Here is a 21980-nt window from a genome sequence, read left to right on the forward strand (position 1 = left end):
GTGTGTGTAGGTGTGCAGGCAGGGGTGTGTGTGTAGGTGTGCAGGCAGGGTGTGTGTGCCTAGGTGTGCAGGCAGGGTGTGTGTGGGTGTGTAGGTGGAGGTGTAGGCTGGTGTGTCTGGACACTGCAGTCACAGGTGAGCCTGTCCAGCCCACTCCTATCTGCTCTCCCAGCTTGGGCTCCTGGGGTCTGCACGGCCTGCAGCCTCGATGCTGGTCAGATGCACCTCGGGGCCTGGGGTCCCCCTGGATGCTGCTGTGGCGTCTTCAGCTGCAGGGTGGGCTGGCAGCAGGGTTCCTCCTGCCTTCGGGACCCCACCTCCTCCAGGCCTGGCCTGCTCTGGGACCGCAGGTCGGGGAACTGGCCCGTGGGCTCCAGCAGTGTTGTGGTATCTCCTCACCTCTGGGGCCACAGAGAACCCCTGTGGACTGGCCGAGCTGTTCCTGAAGGCCACCTTGTGTCCTCGCAGGGACGTGCGGCAGAAGGTGCAACTCACCATCGCCAAGTCTTTTGGCATCAGCGTGTCCTCGCTGTACCTGACGAAGCCCACCTTCTTTTCCCGCATGAACAGCTCGGAGGCCCGGACAGCTCACGATGAGTACTGGCATGCACACGTGGACAAGGTGGGCCCCGGGGGGCTGCCAGCCCGGCCCGCTTCCTTCTGCGTGGCTGTTGGGCTCGGCCGCAGGCATCTGCTCTGCAGCGTTTATGTCCTGACGTTCTGGGCCTTTTCTCCAGGGCGTCAGGGCACACCCTAAGTGGAGGGACAGTTTCCCAGGTGTCAGTGACAGAGGTGAGAGGTGATGTGCTGTCCCCAACATTTACCTCCTGGCCACCTCCCCTGCTCCCTTTGCTCACGAATTCACACCCTGCCCACCTCCCTGGCTGGGTCTCTCCTTGGCCTCTCAATTGGTGGAGTGCTTGCATCACATGCACAAGGCCCTGGGTTCGATCCCCAGCACCACACACACACACACACACACACACACACACAAAGTGGGGGTTACTGGGGGTGTGGCTCAGTGGCAGAGAACCTGGGTTCAATCTTCAGTGCCAAAAAGGGGGAAAGTGCTCCCAGTGGGCCCCTTGGGGGGAGGGGCTTGGCAGGCCCCTGGCTGGGCCAGGCACTGTCCAGGCTGTGGCCAAGGACAGCCCAGGCTGCCCACCAGAGTGTAGGCAAGGGAGGAGGGAGGCAGCAAACGGATCAGGAGAGCAGGTACAGAGAAACGGTCCCTCACAAGGAGGCTGTGCCTGGCACTGAGAACACAGCAGGTACCAGAGAGCAGGATCCCACGGACAGGTGGGCACCCCAGAGGCAAGACACGGCAGGCCAGGATCTGCTCACTTGGCCTGNAAAAAAAAAAAAAAAAAGAAAAAAGTCTGGGCCTGCCCCCACCTGAGGGAAGCAAAGTGGCCTCCTCTGGACCCGGCCCTCCTGCTTGGTCGCACCTCCCGCGGGAGCCGCCCACCAGCTCCTTGATAGGCCTCAGCTTGTGTTTTGCTGGAACCCACTGCTCAGGTGCCTGGTGCCTGGGAGGCCCCAGCTCGGCACCACCCTGGGCACTCTGCAGGTTCCCACGCTGGAGGGAGAAACTGGCCTGGGGCCAGGACCTGCGGACACCAAGGGCGCACCCTCCTGAGCCTCCTTCCCACCTCCTCCGCAGGTGACCTACGGCTCCTTCGACTACACCTCGCTGCTCTATCTCTCCGACTACCTGGAGGACTTCGGCGGAGGGCGCTTTGTGTTCATGGAGGAAGGGGCCAACAAGACAGTGGAGCCAAGAGCAGGTAGGACACACAGGCTGGCCAGCAGGCCAGGGCCTGGACGTCAGCCTTGCCTAGTCAGTGACCACCTCACCCCTGTGCATGTGTGTGGGCCGTGGGTGGGCAACTACACTCGGGCAGTGCTGCATTCGCAGAGCGCCTGCTGTATTTTAGGCTTGATGCTGGGGGTGTCCAGGTCCACCTGCTGCTGTGACACCAGGAAGCCAGTGTCTGTGGCTTGAGGTCACTGCAGGTCAGTGGCAGAGCCGGGCACCTGGTGGCATCACTGTGGCACACAGGGTCCCGGGCCCCCCGGGGTGTGAACCTGCTCAGTGCCCTTCTCAGACATGGAGATCTGGGTCAGGTGAAGGCTGCGCGGGGCTCTGTGTCCATCTCCAACACCAAGAGAGTGAGTGGAAACGTCTGGCGAGGCTTCCCGCCTGACGTGAGGCACACGTGGCCCCTCAGCGGTCACCTGCCCGGCCCCACCCACCTCCTCCCTCAGAACCCTGGGTGAGGGGTGGCTGGAATGCCCCAGGCTGCCACCCACGCTCAGTGGGTGACCCTTGGGAGGTGAGCAGCACAGTGCCTGGCCTTGGTCCTCCCATCTGGAGGGGGCTCTGGGCACTGAGTGACGTGCAGAGGGGAGAAGCAGCCTGCAGGGACGGACAGCAGGCCATGGGGGGTCGCCTCTGCTCTCCAGAAGGCCCCAGGCCGTTTGGGCTCTAGGAGCCGGGACCCAGGGGCCTCTTTCATCCTTGAGGCTCCTGGTGCCCGTGCAGAGAGGCGGACCACGGCACGCAGGGCAGGGCTCTCTGAGAAGGACAAGGAGCACCAGGCGGACTCCTTTGCCCTTAGGGGCCTCTTGTGGGAGGCAGTAGGTGTCCTGCAGTGGGCCTGCACCTGACCTGCCGAAGGTCCTGAGTCCATGGCCCGCAGCCACCTGGTCCACAGTGCCCCTGCCTGCTGTGCTGCACCAGGTGGGCACGCCCGAGGTGTGTCCGGGCCCGGCTGGCCTTGGTGCTCTGTCCTGGGGGTGCCTGTGACCCCTGCTGGCAGCAACAGTCCTAAAGCCAGCCCTGTGCTGAGCCTGGAAAGGTCAGCTGGGTCTGTCCACCTGGGTCTGTTGGGTGTTGGACACCAGCACAGTGGGAGGCAGGCAGGTCCAGGGATGCGCCTGCATCGGGGCGACCATGGGGGGAAGCCGCGGGAGGTGCTGGGGTTCACTCTGGGGGTGCTGGAGGTCTCATGAGGAGGCCACACCACAGGGACAGAGTAGAGGGTTTCCCCTCGTGTGCGGGGTTTGGACACACACTGCTTCTCCTGCAGCCTAGGGGTCGTGGCGGAAGCTTCCAGGCCAAGTGAGCAGATCCTGGCCTGCCGTGTCTTGCCTCTGGGGTGCCCACCTGTCCGTGGGATCCTGCTCTCTGGTACCTGCTGTGTTCTCAGTGCCAGGCACAGCCTCCTTGTGAGGGACCGTTTCTCTGTACCTGCTCTCCTGATCCGTTTGCTGCCTCCCTCCTCCCTTGCCTACACTCTGGTGGGCAGCCTGGGCTGTCCTTGGCCACAGCCTGGACAGTGCCTGGCCCAGCCAGGGGCCTGCCAAGCCCCTCCCCCCAAGGGGCCCACTGGGAGCACTTTCCCCCTTTTTGGCACTGAAGATTGAACCCAGGTTCTCTGCCACTGAGCCACGTCCCCAGCCTTTTGTTTTATTTTGAGACAGGATCTTGCTAATTTGATGAGTCTGTCCTGGAACTTGCAATCCTCCTTTCTCAGCCTCCTGAGCTGCTGGGGTTGTAGATGGGCCTTTGCTCCTGGCCCTGTGAGCACTTCTGCCGTCACCCACAGTGGGCTTGGGCTGGGGCCTGCTCTTGGACACAGTGCTGTGGCCGCAGTCCCCCTCGCAGGCCTCCCCCTCTAGCTGGGAGGTTTAGCTGGCTCCGTCCTGGCCTTACTCGGTCTTTTGTCACCAGTTTGGCCAGATGTCTGTCCAGCTGCGCAGCAGTAGTGCAGCCGGCCTGTTCCCCCAGAAGCTCAGTCAGCACTTCTGTGGGAAAACGCAGGACTCATGCAGTGTAGGGCGACTGTCCCTGAGGCGAAGGGGTGGGTGTAGGGTGCACAGGACCGTGGACTGCAGCTCTTCAGCAGGTCTTGCTTTTAGACATTTTAAGCATGAACCCGGTAGGTACAGTGGTCACGCCTGTAATCTCAACAACTCAGGACCCGGAGGCAGGAGGACTGCAAGTTCCAGGCCAGCCTGGGCAGCTTAGTGAGGCCCTGTCTCAAAATAAAAAATAAGAAAGGGCTGGGGATGTGGCTCAGTTTTTCAAGTGTCCCTGGGTCCATCGCCAGTACCAGAAGGGTGAGTAGATAGACAGAGAGACATAGACTGAATTCAGGGTACTTTATTACTGAGCTACATCTCCAGCCCTTGTTTTTTAATTATTTTGGGGTTCTTTAGGGATTGAACTCATGTACACTTAACCACTGAGCCACATTTCCCAGCCGTTTTTTATATTTTACTTAGAGACAGAGTCTCGCTGAGTTGCCTAGGGCCTCACTAGGTTGCTGAGGCTGGCTTTGAACTTGTGCTCCTCCTGCCTCCGCCTCCCGAGATGCTGGGATTACAGACGTGTGCCACCCCCACTGGGCTTATGTAATTGCATTTTATGAAACCTGGGTGAGGTCACACAGGTCAGCATGTCAGCAGTTCTCTCCATGAGTGGCAAACAGTTTTTTTGTAGAGAAACCTTATAGAGCAAGGAGCGGAGCCCCGGACGTGGGTCTCCAGGCCACTCACTGCAGGGGCTCGGAACTCAACAAGGCCATTAGAACAGTCAGTCTCCACGGGTGAAGGGGTCTGGATCAACAGCCCGCAGGAGCCGGGCCTGCCCTGCACAGGGTTTCTCCAGCTCTGCAGTTCTAAGCAGTCTGACTGCATCGGCCACCAGGGTGCGGGGCACATCCAGGGGACTTTCCTCCCCTCTTCAGACTTGGCCAAGTCGCACGCAGGAGAGGAAGAGACGGGAGGCAGTGGCCTCTGAGGGAAGCCTGGAGCCAGGCCCGTGGCGGACCACGTCTGGGAACCTCTGAGGGCTTCCCGACACCAGAGCCCAGGCTTACTGTGAAGACGTGCTGCAGGCCGTCTCAGCACACAAGTGATGTGCACAGGGTTCTCTGGGAGGACACCCAGCTGGGCTGTGTCTGGGCTGCCATTGGGTCTCCACCTAAAGGGGGCCGTAGGTGGCGGTGAGCAGCCTCTCTGGCTTCTCCTCTGTACTTGGTCTCTATTCTCCACATGTATGAGAAACCAGGTCTTGGACTGCCAGCTGGGGGCTGCGGGGCCCTGGAGGTGGGCAGGCTGCGGGGGGGGCCTGGAGGTGGGCAGGCTGTAGGGGCCTGGAGGTGGACTGGCTTCTGGGGCGCCTGGGACGCAGCCTTTTCCGCAGTCTGCCCGGCCACAGAGGCCCCTATAGCCCCTTCCCTGTATGGAGCTGGAGGTGTCTCCACGTTGTCCCATGTCCAGCCAGGTTTACTGGTCATGCTGCTGTGTTGTGTGAAAACCCTGCTGGCCACGCTTGTGGTCTCTGGTCACCTCTCCCCTCTTTTCTCCCAGGGCGAGTCTCCTTCTTCACCTCGGGGTCTGAGAACCTGCACCGGGTGGAGAAGGTTCACTGGGGCACCCGGTACGCCATCACCATTGCCTTCACCTGCAACCCCGACCACAGCATCGAAGACCCAGCATTTACGTAGCCGGTGGGGCCCTGGGATCATGCCTGGGGCCTGTCCACACACCCTCCTCTGGGGAAGCAGCCACGGGCGGGTGGCACTCCTGGGCCACCTGAGTGTGCGCCCTGCCCCTCTGGGTCCAGCCCATTCCCTCTGCACAGAGTGCCTTATGGATCATCCTTAATTTTGATTTGCGCTGTTTTAATTTTTCATCTGTCTGTAAATGAAGGAGCAGGTTTCGCCTCATAGGCTCTGTGTGTTTGCTGTGGTGCTGTGTTTGCAGCGAGCTCAAGGGCCCTCCTTCCTCAGGAGAGGTTAGGGGCCTGGGGAGGAAGTCCTGTCTGTGGACAGGCGGATTTGTTCACCTTGGCCTGGTCCAGTTTAAACACCAGTTGGCCCGTTGAAGACCCACTGAAGTGTGGGCAGATTTGATGGGAACACCTGCAGGGTCCGCAGTTTCCCCAGAGGCAGAAGCAGAAATGGCGACTTGCAGAAGGTTCTGGTGAGCAGCGGCTTCCCGAGTGGGTGTCTGATGATCCAGATGGCCCTGATCTTGTGCCTGTCAGCACCAGGCCCAGTGTGTCCCCACCAAGGAGGCTCTCTCCCAGGGCCTCCTGCCTGGGCAGGCTGCCTGTCCCATCCCTTTCTTGTCCAAGTGCTGTCCCGGCCTTTCCTGATAGAGCATCAGTGGTCAGAGGAACCAAAACATAGCTCAGCTGTGGAGGGAGCCTATGCCTGAGAAGCACACCCATCAGTGTATCCAGGGTCAGGTGGTCCCATGTTGTTCCATGTGGCTAGTCCTGGGCTTGGGCACCTTCCCCAGGGCAAGGGTTGACCTCTTACTGAGTACCCCTGGGAGCCAGACTCTCCCAGTCACCCCTACCTAGTATGCTGAGCAGTGTGGCTGTGTGGCCCCGTGTCCCTGGAGCAGGTGCCCCGATGTGGGAGACCAACCTCACACGTGACTGAGTCATACTCCCCGGCCGGGTGCTGAGGCGCTCAGTCACAGAAATGTGGCAGAGCTTTCCCCACCCTTCTTGGGTTTGAAGGTCGGTGTCTTGGGCATGGGTGTGTCTTGCTACAGCCCCGTGGGTGGACCTATGCTCACCTGTTCCTTTGTAATCTAACCCCTTGCCCTGTTTAGGGTAGAATCTCCTATGGAAGTGCCTTGTGTGTGTCCCCTCCTCTTACCGTGCCCTTGGGTGTGGCCTACCCAGGTGTCAGTCAACCTGCTGACAGTGGACATCATGAAGATAGACTCAGCCCCCTGAAACCTGACCCCTGGCCTCATTTGAATAGCTTCTCCTACCCATGCTCTCTCTCTCTCTTTCTGTGGATCCTTAAGGTCAGAGGAGCCGTCACAGCGACCCCAATGAAAAAGGTACGTGTGTCTCTTGTGTGGTTATTTTGTGCAGCCCAGTGAGCCCAGTTTACCTGGACTGACCCCTGAGCCTTTTAGTCGCGAGAACAGAAACCCAGCACCCTGATGCTGGAGGAGGCTGCTACCCTTGGCCCTCGGGCCCTCAAGAGACCAGGTGCAGGGCTGTCTGGGGCTTGTAAGCAAGGGGAGCATTTCTAGCCCCCTGGGAGTGAAGGGACCTGAACCCAGGAGTCTGGGAGCTGAGGTCAGCTCTGCCCGTGGTTTGGCAGGCCCTCCTGCACCACATGCCTGGCTTGGGCAGTGGGCCTCTCTGCGGTACACAGGACAGCTGGAGTGTGCTTGTTCTGGCAGGTTCCACCGTGCACAGGGAGGCGCTCTGGTGCGGGCAGGGGCCAGAGCTGCAAGCCCTGGGCAGTGGGCAGAAGTACTGGGCCCCTGCAGTCCCTCCCATGCCTACCCTGGGGGACACTGGGGCAAGGGCCATGTTGTTAAGGGGGAGTTGGTGGATGTGGGAAGGCGGAGGGTCCAGCTGTGCTGCTGGGTGTGCTGGCTTCTCGGGGATGGCAGCTGTGTGGGCCTGTCCAGTTAGGCTACGGTTCCCAGGCCTGGCTGAGAAAGCTGCGTCCTCCCCCACGCGTGGGCTTTCCTTTATTTATGCCTCTGGGCTTCCCAAGGTTGCGCTTGGGACATGCCAGGTCCCTACTGTGGAACCCCACGGTCGCGCTGTCTGGTCCCAGCCCCGGGGTCCTGCATGGGGCTGGGCACTTCTGTCCTTGAAGCTGCTGCCTCGTACTGCTGGAGAGCTCCGTGGTGGCTCAGGCGGGCCAGACACTGGAGAGAAAGCCAGCCATCTGGGTGGCGCCAGGCCATGGGGCTGGACAAGGCCTCAGAGGCTTCTCAAGGGACACTTGACCAACAGCAGACCCTGAATCTCTATCCTCATAGCTGGGGCCAAAGCCAGGCCTGTGCATCAGCCACAGGCAGAGCTCTCGGGCTGTGGGGGGAGCCTGCAGGGTGTCCTCGTGGCCAGGGGAGGGCGTCAGAGGGCCAGACCTGAGCCTGCAGGGTGTCCTCGTGGCCAGGGGAGGGCGTCAGAGGGCCAGACCTGAGCAGTCATCACCTGGGTGACCACGCATCAGACAGGGCTCCAACCCATGCTTCGCAGACCCCCAGCTCCCCTGGAAGGGCAGGACGGACACAGGCCCTGCCAGCTGGCTCCCTCCTCTTTGGGCTTCACCACTGGGCAGTTAGCAGCCCAGAAGACCAATTCCTGGTCAACACCAAGCGTCTGATGTCCTGTGTGAGTCTCCACAAACACATCACACGGAAGCCAGGGGACAGGAGCCTGGGGAGGATGGGCACTTGCAGGGTCAGGTGTGAGGTTCTGCTTTTACACCTAGAGCTGTTCAGGAGGAGCTGAGGGACGTGGCCTCTCTATGGTGCTGCTGGCCTCTGGCGAGACATCTCGGTCACCAGACATCTCTTTCCCACGCCTTCAGCAGGGCTCTGGGGCTCAGGGTTGGGGGCACTTCTGCTTGTCACTGAGACAGGAAGGGGACTCTCCCCAACCTCCCTCTTGCTCTTTGTCCCAGTGGATCTGGGGTTCTTTCTGGTCCCATCCCAGCTCTGGGGCAGGTCCCCGCCAGCAGAGGGCAGCACCCGATCCCAGTGGCAGCTGCACTGGCCCTGTCTGCCAGAGGGCAGGGGAGGTCTATGCCTGAGCCTCCCACAGAGGGAATCAGGTCCCTGGTTCCCTCCCCTCCCCTCCCCTCCCCTCCTCTCCCCTCCCCCTCCCCTTACCTTCTCTTCCACCTCCAGGTCCTTTTCTTGGCAGGGTCCTGGGGGTTGAACCCAGGGGTGCTCTACCAGCTACATCTCCAGCCCTTTTCTTTTTTGGCTTTGACAGGGTCTCATTGAGCTGCCCAGGCTGGCCTTGACCTTGGCACCCTCCTGGGGTCACAGGCGTGCCTCCCATGCCTGCTTTCCTTCCCTCTTAACCCATTTCGAGGTCTAGAAGATTGAGGGGAGATTGAGCTGGGGCTGACTTCCATTCCTGAGGAGGCTGATGAGGGTCACTGCACAGTGTGGGGTCACGGCCATCCTCTGTCCCCTCCTGTGACGTTGACAAAGGACAAAGCTGGCAGATGAGGTGCTTGGGGAGGGCAGGGGCACCACAGGGCACCTCTCAGGGTGGACATGTGGCCACCCCTCAACACCTCCTGCCTCTCCCCAGGGCCCCTCCTGCCCAACCCCAATCCCTGGGCCCATCTGGGGCTCGTGGGCAAGGGACACAGTGCTGAGCTGGGGTAGCCCAGTGATCACTCCCATCTCTGTCTGATGAGGAGGCCAATCCCTGGGCACAACCTTGGAGGCATTTTGCAGATGCCCCTGAGGGCTCACCCTCCCCCAGGCCCCACCCAGCCCGTTGGGCCCCTGGGACCCCTCATGGAGGCCCCAGCCAACATGGGATGACCCGAGTGTTTATTTCAGGTTGTATGTGTGCCCCCTCATCAGGCCCCCAGCCCCCAGGAGGAATCCTGGAACAGGGTGGCCGGCACTGACCGCCAGCTCATAGGGCCACCACCCTGGGCAGCTGCACCGTCTCTGGATTTCATGCTGATGCATAGTTCTGGGGTGAGACACAGCTCTGGACTGTCAATCACATTACAGAGAGCCAGAGGCTATGGAGGGCTCAGGGTGGCCAAGTAGAGGGGCAGCACTCCTGGCACCTGGTCGGGGTGGACAGTCGCCAGCCCATACCCGGCAAGGACACATCAGTTCCAGGCACTGGAGTCTGTCCAGCACTTCCCCAGTCACATGCATACCATGGCCCCCACCTGCAGGTCCTGACGTGGCCTGGCAGCCCCTCAAGCCTCCAGTCCCTCAGTGAAGGGGGCTCACAGGGTGGAGAGGGGAGGGACCTCCCAGGCGGTGACCTCTGGGCGGCCTGAGACACTGGGAGGTGTCCTGGCTGGGCTGGCAGGGGAGGCAGAGGGGCCAGAGCGTTGGACAGAGTCCTCAGGCTGCTGGGCACGCAAGGCTGCCTACCCATTCTTACTGCACTCACCACCCAGTCCACCAGACTTGGAGTCCAGGAGAGCAGAGTCACAGCCAGGGCCAGTACTGTCCAGCCAGGGCCAGTGCCAACCTGGCACCTGCCCCTGATGGCTTGCGGGACGGGGCTCCTCTGGGGCCTGAGCTAGCCTGGAAAAGGCCTGAGTTGGGCTGCCCACTGGCCACAAGCTGCCTTCCTGCTGGTACCATCATCTGTCTGGAATTTAAATGGAAAAACCTGTCTTGGCACATGGGGAGGGGGAAGGCGCCTGCACTGCTTGGGACAACCTCCCCAGTGCCTGCTCCACGCCCAGAGGATGACAGAGCCCAGGGCCTTCCCCAGGTGGCCCTTCAGGTAGCCAGGCAGGACCCACCTGGCAGGCAGGTGTATGCTCTGGGCAGGAGGAGCTCAGGCTTTTGCAAATGAATCACAGTCATCCACCCTGCCACCCTCCCAGGCCAGGGCCACCTCTCACCCATAAATGCTATTGCCGTGGTCACCCACAATCCAGTAGGTGTCCCCTCAAATTCCTTTTGATGGAGACAATGTCCCAAAGCAGAGAGCTCTGTGGACAAGTAAACAGTGGTATCTACTTGTCGTAGGTGGTACTTCCCAAGAGCTTTATTCCTGGAAAAGTTAGAAGTACAGGGAACTTAGGTGTGTGTGTTTCTTGTTGGTAACTTATGTGACAGGACTCACAGACCTGGGTAGTGAGAGCTGTACCTCCTTGCCCTGGTGTGTCCCCACTCAGCTGGGCACCTGCTGTTCTCCCCCTGTGGACCCACTTGAGCGACATCTCAAAGCTTGCTCTTGGGGAGAGAGGGTGGGGCCTGGGGCAGTCACAGCCTCGGCTCTGTAGCCCTTGGACTGGGCTGGGCCACTCCCCTGGGAGCTCAGGGTACTTGAAAAAGTTCCATGGGGCCCCCTGGACAGCCTGGGAGAATGGTGTCACCCCTCTGCCAGGGCAGAGGTCATCCAGCCCCTGCAGACCTGCCTGGAGACCGCTGGCCAGAAAAGCCACACACCCAGAAGACTGATCATGTACTGGGTGTCCCCTCCCAGCCAAGGGACCCAGTGACACATTTGTTCATTCACCACCACTGTGGGCCACAGCCTATCAGTCACCTTCCCCTTCCTGATTCTGCTCTGCTCTGAGGCAGTTGGGTGGGGTCAGTGGAGAGAGGGCTGTATCCCATGGCCTGGCAGGATGTCACCTCCCTTCAGTCCAGCCAGTCCCCATGCTGGCCGCTGTTCGAGGTCTTCCTGGGAGCCTTGTGTGCCCCCCACAGCCAGGATCCCCACCATTCACCCGGCTCCAGCCCAAACCTACCACCCTTTCCATCCCAGCTGAGCGTCTCACAAGGGGATTCCCAAGTAGCTTCTGTGCAGAGAAATCCCTTCCCCTAGATGCACCCAAATTAGAAGAGGTCCGAGTGCAGGCCAGGACAGGAAGGGTCCTGCCTCAGGGGTGAGTGCCCAGGGCACAGTGGGTCTCTACTGAGGACGCATGAGCCTGCACCCACCCCAGCCCCACGGCTGGGATTTGCCGGTTCTGAGGCAGCCCCACACCAGACCCAGGCATCCACCTCTAGGTAGCAGAGCTGCACCGCACCACGCGGGCGAGTCTGAAAGCCGCTAGTTCCCAGACCTTCAGACAGGAGAGAAGATTCTGCCTCGAGGCTGCCAGCCCACAGTCTCCAGAGCCTGCCTTTGCTGTGTGTGTATCCTGCAGGAGACGCGTCCTGGGCTGGTTTGTGGTGAGAGTGGCGCCCCTCTGTGGATGGCCTGATCACTGCAGCACACTTCACACAGGGGAGGTGGGCTTCAGACCAACAAGGAGACAGGAGGCCTGATGCTCAGTCCATCTGTGCACACCGACCTGTGTGCTCCCTCGTCCTGACCCTCTCCTGTCTGCCTCAGACCATGGACCCTGGGCAGCCTCAGAGCAGAGGTGGGGCCAGGGGCCTGCACAGTGCCTGCTGGGCTCCACACACTCCTGAGCTGGAGGAGCCCGCATAGATCACCTTCCTGGCTTTGATGGCACCTACTGCCCCTGGGAGCTGGATTCTGGCAGCTCACTGGGACTTGGGTGCCAGGAATGAGGTGGAAAGGGAGTGACCGAGGGTGGGGTCAGGGGGTACTGAGCCGCAGCAAGTTGTGTAGGGTCTTTGTGTGTCTGTGTGTGCCTTGTGGGAGGTATGAGAAGACAGCCAGGTGAGGGCCAGGTGAGGGCCAGGTGAGGGTCAGGTGAAGGCCAGGTAAAGGGCCAGGAGAGGAGCCAGGTGAGGCCAGGTGAGGGCCAGGTGAAGGCCAGGTGAAGGGCCAGGTGAGGGTCAGGTGAGGACCAGGAGAGAAGCCAGGTGAGGGTCAGGAGAGGAGCCAGGTGAGGCCAGGTGAAGGCCAGGTAAAGGTCAGGTGAGGGCCAGGTGAAGGCCAGGTGAAGGGTCAGGTGAAGGGCCAGGTGAGGGTCAGGTGAAGGCCAGGTGAAGGGCCAGGTGAGGGTCAGGTGAAGGCCAGGTGAGGGCCAGGTGCCCCCTGTGGGCTGCATTGCACCCTGCGGCCTGCGGAGTGCTTTGTCTCAGCAGGACCCTGTACACCTGCCCGACTCTCCCTGGGGTGGAACGTTGGTGCTCAGCTGACCAGCCGCCACCTCAGTTTCTGCAAGGATGCTGCCTAGTGCTCACCTGCCCTCTCCACCCCTGGGTCTCCCTCCCGCCCTCTCCACACCGAGGGAGCCCTGGATGTGTGCACACTCACAGACATGTGCACACGTGTCTTTCTCTAGGACTCTACTCCTGTCGGGCCTGTGGGGACATCTGGGACGTCTCAGGTGCTCAGAGACCCATGCACGTTCCCTTCCCTGACCTTGGCTGGGAGGGACCAGGCCAGGCCACATCTCAGGCTCATCCCTGTGGTCCCCTGCTCTCCGCTCCAGAAGAGCTTCCAGGTGGGGTCAGGCATGTTGAGGTGCTGTGACTCTCTCCCTGGGCCGTGAGGCCACCCGTGCCCCCAAGAGACCCAACATTTTGGTCATGTCCACCTCAGGGGGTCAGGGGCCATGGACAGCCCCGTGGCTCCAGAAAGTCCCCCCTCTGGGGCACCTTGGCTCTGGAGGGCAGGAGGGTTCCCAGACAAGTGGGGTCCAGAACAGGGGCCCTCCTGGCCCGCCTGCCCACAGAGCCGTGTTCCTGTGGTCTTCCTGCCACCTGTGGTTCCTCCTCGTGGTTCACTGTCGTGTGGTGCTGTGGCGCCCGGGGCTGGTTCACGAGGTGGCCCAGCCTCCCTGGCCCGGCTCCCCCCCACTTCCAGCATGCCAGAGGAGAGCGCGTCCTGCCTCTCCCTGCCCCTCCCTGAGGCCCGGGAGGCCACCGGTACACGTCATCCCTGACACTGAGGGACAGTCCTTTTAGCCACATGTGTGTGTTCCAGCCCCTGACAAGCATCCCCCAGCAGCCAGGCAGCTGCCCCCCCCCCGTGCCGTGGTCCCGGGGGCAGGACCCTCCTCCCTGACCCTCCTCAGCCATTGTGCTGAGGCAGAGGCTGCAGAGCTCCGGCTTTATTGTGCCCAGGGCCAAGCAGGGAAGAGCAGAGGCCAGGAGGGCTGGGGCAGGGGACAGGGAAGAGGTGCCCACGGCCTTCCCAGCCAAGGGGGCAGAAGGGCTGCTCTGGGACCACAAGGCTGGGCATCAGACCCCCATGGGCCTGGGAGGCAGGCCTGGCTCCAGAGACGTGTGCGGGAGGAGCATCTGCACATGGTGGGGACGTGGCCAGCTCGCTGAGGGCAGCAGCGAGAAACAGAAGAAGGTGGAGGAGGAGCAGCAGAGGCCAGCTGGGAGTGGGCACTTGGGAAGGGCCGCAGGGCATGACCTGGGCTCTGGGGCCTTCCCTGCCTGGACTCCCTGACCAGTAGGCTCACACAGGGGACTCAGACACAGGCCCCACCAGCGGCCACAGGGGACAGTATGAGGGTCTCCGTGGCCTGTTGGCTGCTGGAGGACAGTGAGTGTCCTGAGTCCCTCTGGAAGTGGACGTGACTGGGCAGGAAGCTGCTGGTGCCCCCATGGCCACTGCTGCCCCTGGAGCGTGGGCGTCCCCGCACGTGCTCGCGGTAGTTCTTGGTGAGCAGCGTGTAGAGGAAGGGGTTGAGGCAGCTGTTGCCGTAGGTGAGGCAGGTGGTCAGGTAGTTGACGAGGCGCGCTGTCCGGGGCGCCAGCGGCAGGGCCTCGTGGTACTGGGAGAGCAGCTGCCACAGCCAGAAGGGCAGGAAGCAGGCCCAGAAGAGCAGGACAACGCTGAGGATGAGGCGGAGCACCCTGGGGTTGGGCAGCCGCCGTGTCTGCCTGCAGGAGGCCAGCTGTGACAGCCAGTAGGCCCGGGCCAGGCGGGCGTAGAGCAGCCCGATGACCAGGCCGGGCCCCACGATGCTGGTCCCAAAGAGCAGTGTCAGGTAGGCGCGGTGTGCACGTGGGCCCCAGGCCGGCAGGCAGAGACTCTTGGGGCCCCTGTGGACCAGCCGGATGGCGAGCATCATGGGCAGGGTCAGCAGCAGTGCCAGCAGCCAGGTGCCCAGCACCAGCAGCTTGCGGTAGCCCTTGGAGCGCTGCGCGGTGTCCAGGGGCCTCAACACTGCAGCATGGCGCTCACTGCTCATGACGGTCAGGGTGAAGATGCTGGCATGCATGGTCAGGAAATCCAGGCTGAAGAGGACGCGGCAGCCCACGTCACCAAAGTGCCAGTCCTTGGTGATGTAGGTGGCCACAATGAAGGGGATGCTGAGCAGGTACAGCAGGTCTGCCAGAGCCAGGTTCACCACGTAGGCGTACATGGAGGCCGAGGTGCGCAGGAAGCGGCATGTGACCACCAGCGTGTACACATTGCCCACCATGCCCACCAGACCCATGGCCGAGAGCACTGCCCCGAGGGCCCCCATGGCCACCAGGTCCTGCAAGGAGCCAGGCTCCGTCGGGCTGGTCCAGGAGCTGTTGAGGGACACATTGGGGCCACCAGGTGGCTTGGGCGTGGCACTGCCTGACACAGCCAGCGCAGGGAACGTGGTTGGGGACTCTGGGCTCAGCGCCATCTCTGCCTTCACACTGGGCTCCGGCTGGGACGGCTGTTCCTTGAGGACGGGGTGGGGTGTGTCTGTGGGCAAACGCCGTCCTGTGGGAGAAGTGCCCGTCAAGGTGCAAGGCAGCACTCCCTTCCACGCCCACACGCCCGAGACGGACAGCCTCCACAGGCCACTCAGACGCAGAGGGACAGGGACTCTACAGAAGAGCCCTTCTGTTTCATCTGTCTCACTGCCCAGGGGGACCTGGGAACTATGTGACCAGCTGTCCCCAGGGAATTCCCCAGAAGGACCCCAGCCCAGGCCTCAATGCCAGCCAAGGCCTCCAGGGCCAACTGAGCTTTTCTGAAAGCAGAGCACAGCAGTCCAGCCCCTCAGGGTCAAGGCCAGCGCGGGAGGAGCTGGGGGTCCTGGGGTCCAGCCTGAGACACCTCTCTCTCATTTCACTTCACTTGTACATTTTTAAAAAATGTGTTTTCTTCTAACTACAAAAGCAATATCTGCTGACTTTAAAAGTCCAAATTGAAAGTGAGGTAAAGGGAGAAGACCTTTGCAATCTCCATTTATCAAAGGCGGAAAACAAGCCTGGACCCTCACGCCACACGCAGAGCCACGGATGGCAGACTGAGCCTGGACCCTCACGCCACACGCTGAGCCACGGATGGCAGACTGAGCCTGGACCCTCACGCCACACGCTGAGCCACGGATGGCAGACTGAGCCTGGACCCTCACGCCACACGCTGAGCCACGGATGGCAGACTGAGCCTGGACCCTCACGCCACACGCTGAGCCACGGATGGCAGACTGAGCCTGGACCCTCACGCCACACGCTGAGCCACGGATGGCAGACTGAGCCTGGACCCTCACGCCACACGCTGAGCCACGGATGGCAGACTGAGCCTGGACCCTCACGCCACACGCTGAGCCACGGATGGCAGACTGAGCCTGGACCCTCACGCCACACGCTGAGCCACGGATGGCAGACTGAGCCTGGACCCTCACGCCACACGCTGAGCCACGGATGGCAGACTGAGCCTGGACCCTCACGCCACACGCTGAGCCACGGATGGCAGACTGAGCCTGGACCCTCACGCCACACGCTGAGCCACGGATGGCAGACTGAGCCTGGACCCTCACGCCACACGCTGAGCCACGGATGGCAGACTGAGCCTGGACCCTCACGCCACACGCTGAGCCACGGATGGCAGACTGAGCCTGGACCCTCACGCCACACGCTGAGCCACGGATGGCAGACTGAGCCTGGACCCTCACGCCACACGCTGAGCCACGGATGGCAGACTGAGCCTGGACCCTCACGCCACACGCTGAGCCACGGATGGCAGACTGAGCCTGGACCCTCACGCCACACGCTGAGCCACGGATGGCAGACTGAGCCTGGACCCTCACGCCACACGCTGAGCCACGGATGGCAGACTGAGCCTGGACCCTCACGCCACACGCTGAGCCACGGATGGCAGACTGAGCCTGGACCCTCACGCCACACGCTGAGCCACGGATGGCAGACTGAGCCTGGACCCTCACGCCACACGCTGAGCCACGGATGGCAGACTGAGCCTGGACCCTCACGCCACACGCTGAGCCACGGATGGCAGACTGAGCCTGGACCCTCACGCCACACGCTGAGCCACGGATGGCAGACTGAGCCTGGACCCTCACGCCACACGCTGAGCCACGGATGGCAGACTGAGCCTGGACCCTCACGCCACATGCTGAGCCACGGATGGCAGACTGAGCCTGGACCCTCACGCCACATGCACAGCTTTGGATGGCAGATCTATGTGTAAAAGGTTAAATAGATCTATCAGTTGGGCTTCTGGAAGAAAATAGGAGAATATCTCCATGACCTTTGGTGAGAAAAGATTTTTAAAAAATAAAATTCATTTAGAACATTAAGAGGGGGATTGGGGTTGTGGCTCAGCGGTAGAGCGCTCACCTAGCAAATGCAAGGCTCTGGGTTCAATATTCAGCACTACATAAAAATAAATAAAATAAAGGTATTGTATCCAACTACAACTAAAATATATACATGTTTTTTAAAGGAGAGAAGACCCTGAAGGCTGTCCTCCCCCATATCCAGCCCTGTGTTGCCTCTAGATGGCTTCCCTCTTCCCGTCCAGGCTGATGATATTAAGGATAAATTCTGCCTGGTCCTACTCCGAGCGACCCTGAGCTCCTGCTGCAGAAGGGGACCAGACATGTCCAAGTCCCTCCCGCCTTCCTTCTCGCAGCTGCCTCTGGTCTGGTGAAGCTGGCCACGATGTCCTCTCCCACAGCTGGACAACTAACCCCCCGGAAATCGCCCAGGCCCCCTGGCTCAGCTGCCCCACCTCTTGGCCAGTGCCCAAGCCCTCTGGGGGTCGCCCACCTTCCCCCCTGGGACTGTTAAAAGAAGGCGAGAAGGGAGCAAGACCCCCAGCCTGACAGTCCCCAAGTAACTGGTGCAGCTGGAGGGTCTTTGGCGGTCTGGGAGGGGCGGTGGCCTGGCAGAACCTGGGCCTAGGGCCCAGGGACAGGACCGCCAGGAAGCCCACACCAAGTTGGGGGCGTGCACGGGCTCAGGGTCTTCCATCGGTCCCTTGAGGATCAAGACCTGCGTCTCCAGGGACCTGGCGGTCCCTCTGGGCGCCACCAATCCAGCCCCGGGGCAACAGGAGCTCTCGGACTGTGCCAGGAGCACCGTGCACCCCAGCCTCGTGCGCTGCACCCACCTGCTGGGGCACTCGGGTGGTCACGGAGCCATCAGATCTGTCCACCCAGCCTGCGGTCGCTCGGGACAGCCACCTCGCCTGGCGTCTGGTCGCTCCCCACAGTCTCCAACCACTTCGCGGAAAAGTGGGCTCCGGGAACTTCTGCGCTGTCCCCTTGGGGGGCGCGGAGGGGCGGAGGGTCCGCGGCCTCCTGGGCTTCCAGGCAAAGGAGGGAGGTGCCCGCCCTCTCCACGGGGAGAGCGGCGCCGCGCCCGGCCCCTGGCCGCCGCCACCTGCCCGGTCGCCAGCTGGGAATGCGCCGTGGCCGAGCGCCAGCTCGCTGGTATTAATAACCCAGCGCGTCGGCGGGGACTCTGGGGGACCGGAGACGCGGACCGCGGGCTGGTGGCGCTAAGGCCTCAGGGAGGGCCATGTTCCGGGAGGCTCCTGCGCGGGAAGGTCACGGCCAGGTCGGGTGTGGCTGGGCTCAACCCGGGGGCGGGGGTGGGGGCATGGGCAGGTCCCGCCGCCCTGCATCTGTGCGGGGTGGAGAAGCCAGGACGCAGCGGCCACTCACAGCCTCCACTTGCAGCCTCCCGCTGAGTCTTCGTGACCTCGGATTCTCCGCTGTCAATCAGGCTCTGGGGGTGAAGCAACCTGCCACCCCAGGAACCCTCAACCCCTTCCCAGAAAGCCAGGGTCTTGAAAGAGGCAGGCGTGGGGTGGGGACTGTGGGGTGGTCCAGCCCAGGCACTGCCCGGGGAGCTTGCAGGGCCGGTGCAGCCCCAGGTGTCAGGTTTGCGGGCTTCTGGGGATTCAGGGGGTCTGCCTGCATCTGACCTGACCTAGTCCTCTACCTGGCCCTCCTGACTCTAGGGTCTTTGTTCACAGCCTTTCACACTTTAGCAGAACCCACGAAGGTGACACACTGGGAAGCGGCAAGGCCTTGGACGTGGGAGGATGTCACGTTGAAATAAGGCCCCTTTGCCCTGGGCCAACCGCTGGCGCCCACTCACTATCCTCCTGGGACTCCACCTCTGACTGCAGGCCAGCTGCCAGGGTGTGGGCAGTCGATGGTCAGTTGCTGCCTGTGGGCCTCCAGTGCCTCTCTGCCACAGCAGTCTTCCCTGGCCACCTAGCCCCTCCCTCTCTTCTTAGCTCGCTTCTCCAGGTGCATCCTGAATGTGCTCTCTCCTCTGGGGCTGTCACTTCCACTGCCTGCAGAGCTAAGCGGTACCACTGTCCCTCTGTGTCATTGATATGTAGGTGGCACACTGCCCAGGAGGAGGCTTGGGGAGTGGACTGTGGGGTGGGGGCAGGAGGGGCAGAGGGTGAGGGTGGGACCCTCAAGCCTTGTCATCCTTCACCTGGAGCCATAAACCAAGAGCACCTCTGGGGGGCAGCATCCTGGAGGGCTCAAGGGGGGGGGGTTGCGACCAAGGTCGAGGGAAGGCAAGGTGGTACTCATGCTGGGTTGAAGGGACAAGGGAGGGGAACATTATGGCTGCCGAAGTGACTGCTGGGCAGGCACTTTGGCTTTGGGTGGAGGGCCACACCACACTGTCCCAGCCCACAGGAGCATGTGGACCTGGCTTTCCTGTTCTCAGCTGGATGTAGAGGGCCTGGGGAAGTCCATGCGGTCATCCTCACTGGACTTAGAGAAGGCTGGCGCCTGCTTCTGAGAGTGGACACAGAGTATCTGCATAGACTCCAAGTCCCAGACTCCTTCCCCTGCCCTGAAGGAGCTGAGGGTCCCCATCTGTCCTGGGAGAAGACCACATGTTCTTAGGACTCACACCATCTCCTCAGGCCTGAAATGGATCACCAAGGGGCCATGATCACTCTGCAGCCAGTAGTGTTGGCCCCAAGGGGACTGTCATGTGCCCTGCCCTGTCCCTCCAATGTCCCTTTTCAGGTGTCCTGGCTGTGCTCCTGTCTCGGACCGGCCCCTTGCCCTGACATCTCATCTCTAGGACCTTCACAGAAACGAGCTCAACCTAAGGAACACGGCCCAGCGGGGTGCCGCCCAGTGGTGGACCCCCTGGCAGGCCCGAGGCCCGGCCTTGGCTTCAGCCCCTGGTTCTTCAGAGGCAGGTGCTCCACACCGGGTCACAGAGGACGGGGTTTTCTAATAAAAGAGCCCAAGAGTCTTTCTATAACTTTAAAAATACAATGTCTAAGATTAAGAAACCACACAGAAGAATCAGTTGACTCAAAGGTTGGTCAATAGAACGATGCGAGCTCCGAGAGACAAGGAGAAGAATAGGGACACAGGCAAGCAGGGAGATGGGGCCCCGTCGTCCGGCTGCCTTGCACGGGAGCCCCAGAGAAGAGGAGAGACAGGGGGCAGAACCAGTATCTGAAGTGCGGCTGGGAGCTTCTCAGAACTGTGAACAAGTCGAGAACCTGAGCGAGTCGCAGCCAGGAGAACCACCCCTCTGCTCCTCAGCAGAGACCTGAAGACAGAAGTGGTAGCAAAGCCGTCGGATTAAAACAGAAGTAAACAAGCGGGACAAGGAACCAACGACAGCGGGATTCTCTCCAGAAACCGTGGAGACCAGCAGAGGTCGGCCGACAGCTCTCCAGGGAGCTCCAGGGACTTCAGACCTGGCTCGGAGCACGTGCAGGAGGGACGTCGCTGGGGGTGGCCCAGCTGGGGCTGGGCTGGATTGGGGACTCATGCTGGGGACGCCGCTTTCTGCTTCATGTTTTCCATCCCCAGTGAGCGTGGAGTTCTTCTTCCTCTTTCCCAACACTCCAAAGCATCCTTGACATCAGATATCTCCAATGACTCCTTCGCCATCATTTTGTGAATCCACACTCCAGTGGATCGGGGTGAGGTTGGGAGCGGCTCTGCCTATCGCTGTGGCTCCCAGACACTGGGCTTTGGGCTCAGGTGTGTGCTCAGTGTCCTCTCCTGGGAGGAGATTGTAAGTCCCCTCTGCCAGGCCCCAGGAGAGCTCCGTGTGCACAGCCACGGTCCCCAGGCTATTTCTGGGCCTGCTTCTGGGGATGAACTCTGCCTTGTCCCGTGTATTCATCCCTCTTCTGTGGTTGGAGCAGAGAGGGTCACGGCTTGGCCTCTGTTAGGGTTTGAATGTGAGGCCTCCCCCAAAAGCCCATGTGTGAGACAATGAAAGAAAGTCTAGAGGTGAGATGACGGGGTCGAGAGAGCCGTGACCACTCTGTGCATTAACTCCCTGATGGGGAGTGACGGGTGGTGACTGAAGGCAGGAGGGGTGTGGCTGGTGGAGCTGGGTTCCTCGGGTAGGCCCTTGGAGTTTGTGTTTTGGAGCTGAGTTTAGCTCCTTGGTGCCATGTTCCCAACTGGTTTCCTCCATCACATTCTTCCACCATGATGTCCTGCCTCACCTCCAGCCCCAAGGAATGGAGCCAGCCTTCTACGGACTGAGACTTCTGAAGTTGTGAGCTCCCAAATGAACTTTTCCTTAGCAGGATGTAAGATCAACACCCATAAATCAATTGCATTCCTTTACGTCAGTGATGAATCAACTGAAAGAGAAATTACAAAAACCATCCCTTTCAAAATAACCTAAAAATAATAAACATTTGGGGATCAATCTAACAAAAAAGGTGAAAGGCCTCTACAATGAAAAATACAGAACACTAAAGAAAGAAATTGAAGAAGTCCTTAGAAGATGAAAAGGTCTCCCATGTTCTTGGATAGGAAGAATTAATATTGTCACAATGGCCATACTACTAAAAGTGCTATACAGATTTTAATGTGATTCTTATTAAAAGTCCAGTGACATTCTTCGTAGAAAGAGAAAAAGCAGTTATGAAATTCATTTGGAAAAATAAAAGGTCCAGAATAGCAAAGCAACCCTTAGCGAGGAAAGTGAAGCAGGAGGCATCACAATGCCAGGCCTTAAATCATATTACAGAGCTATAGTGACAAAAACTGCATGGTATTGGCACCAAAACAGACGTGAAGACCAATGGTACAGAATAGAAGGCACACATACAAGCCCACATAAGTACAGTTATCTCATACTAGACAAAGGCGCCAAAAACATACTTGGAGAAAAGATAGCCTCTTCAACAAATGGTGCTGGGAAAACTGGAGATCCATGTATAGCAGAATGAAATTTAACTCCCCTCTCTCACCCCAAATTCAGTTCAAAGTGGATTAAGAACCCAGGCATTAGGCCAGAGACCCTGTGCCTACTAGAACAAAAAGTAGGCCCCACTCTCCACCGTGTTGGCTTAGGAACTGACTTCCTCAACAAGACTCCTAAAGCGCAAGAAGCAAAAT

The 21980-nt window shown here is 60.6% G+C and overlaps 2 protein-coding genes across 2 annotated transcripts in view; one reads left to right on the forward strand and one right to left on the reverse strand.

Annotated features, from left to right (window-relative positions):
- Ogfod3 (2-oxoglutarate and iron dependent oxygenase domain containing 3) overlaps positions 1-5738 on the forward strand; it is a 21297-nt gene extending 15559 nt beyond the window's left edge. Inside the window, exons 7-9 of the mRNA XM_048796548.1 lie at positions 469-622; positions 1664-1787; positions 5380-5738. Of these exons, the coding sequence (XP_048652505.1) occupies positions 469-622; positions 1664-1787; positions 5380-5516 (415 nt within the window). The 3' untranslated portion in view covers positions 5517-5738. The remainder of the gene's footprint in view (positions 1-468; positions 623-1663; positions 1788-5379) is intronic.
- A 6605-nt stretch (positions 5739-12343) lies between these two features.
- On the reverse strand, positions 12344-17967 carry Uts2r (urotensin 2 receptor). Its single transcript, XM_015504292.2, has 2 exons — positions 17726-17967; positions 12344-15088 (listed from the first exon to the last, which is right to left on the reverse strand). The coding sequence occupies exon 2, from the start codon at positions 15006-15008 to the stop codon at positions 13854-13856; it is 1155 nt and encodes a 384-aa protein (XP_015359778.1). The 5' UTR covers positions 15009-15088; positions 17726-17967; the 3' UTR covers positions 12344-13853.
- Positions 17968-21980: the final 4013 nt, after the last annotated feature.

Source organism: Marmota marmota, unplaced genomic scaffold (genome assembly GCF_001458135.2).
Source record: "Marmota marmota marmota unplaced genomic scaffold, marMar, whole genome shotgun sequence".
Lineage (NCBI taxonomy): Eukaryota > Metazoa > Chordata > Mammalia > Rodentia > Sciuridae > Marmota > Marmota marmota.

Bases quoted from the DNA above. Each gene is read 5' to 3' on its own strand.
- Uts2r (XM_015504292.2), bottom strand. From the start codon at position 15,008: ATGGCGCTGAGCCCAGAGTCCCCAACCACGTTCCCTGCGCTGGCTGTG.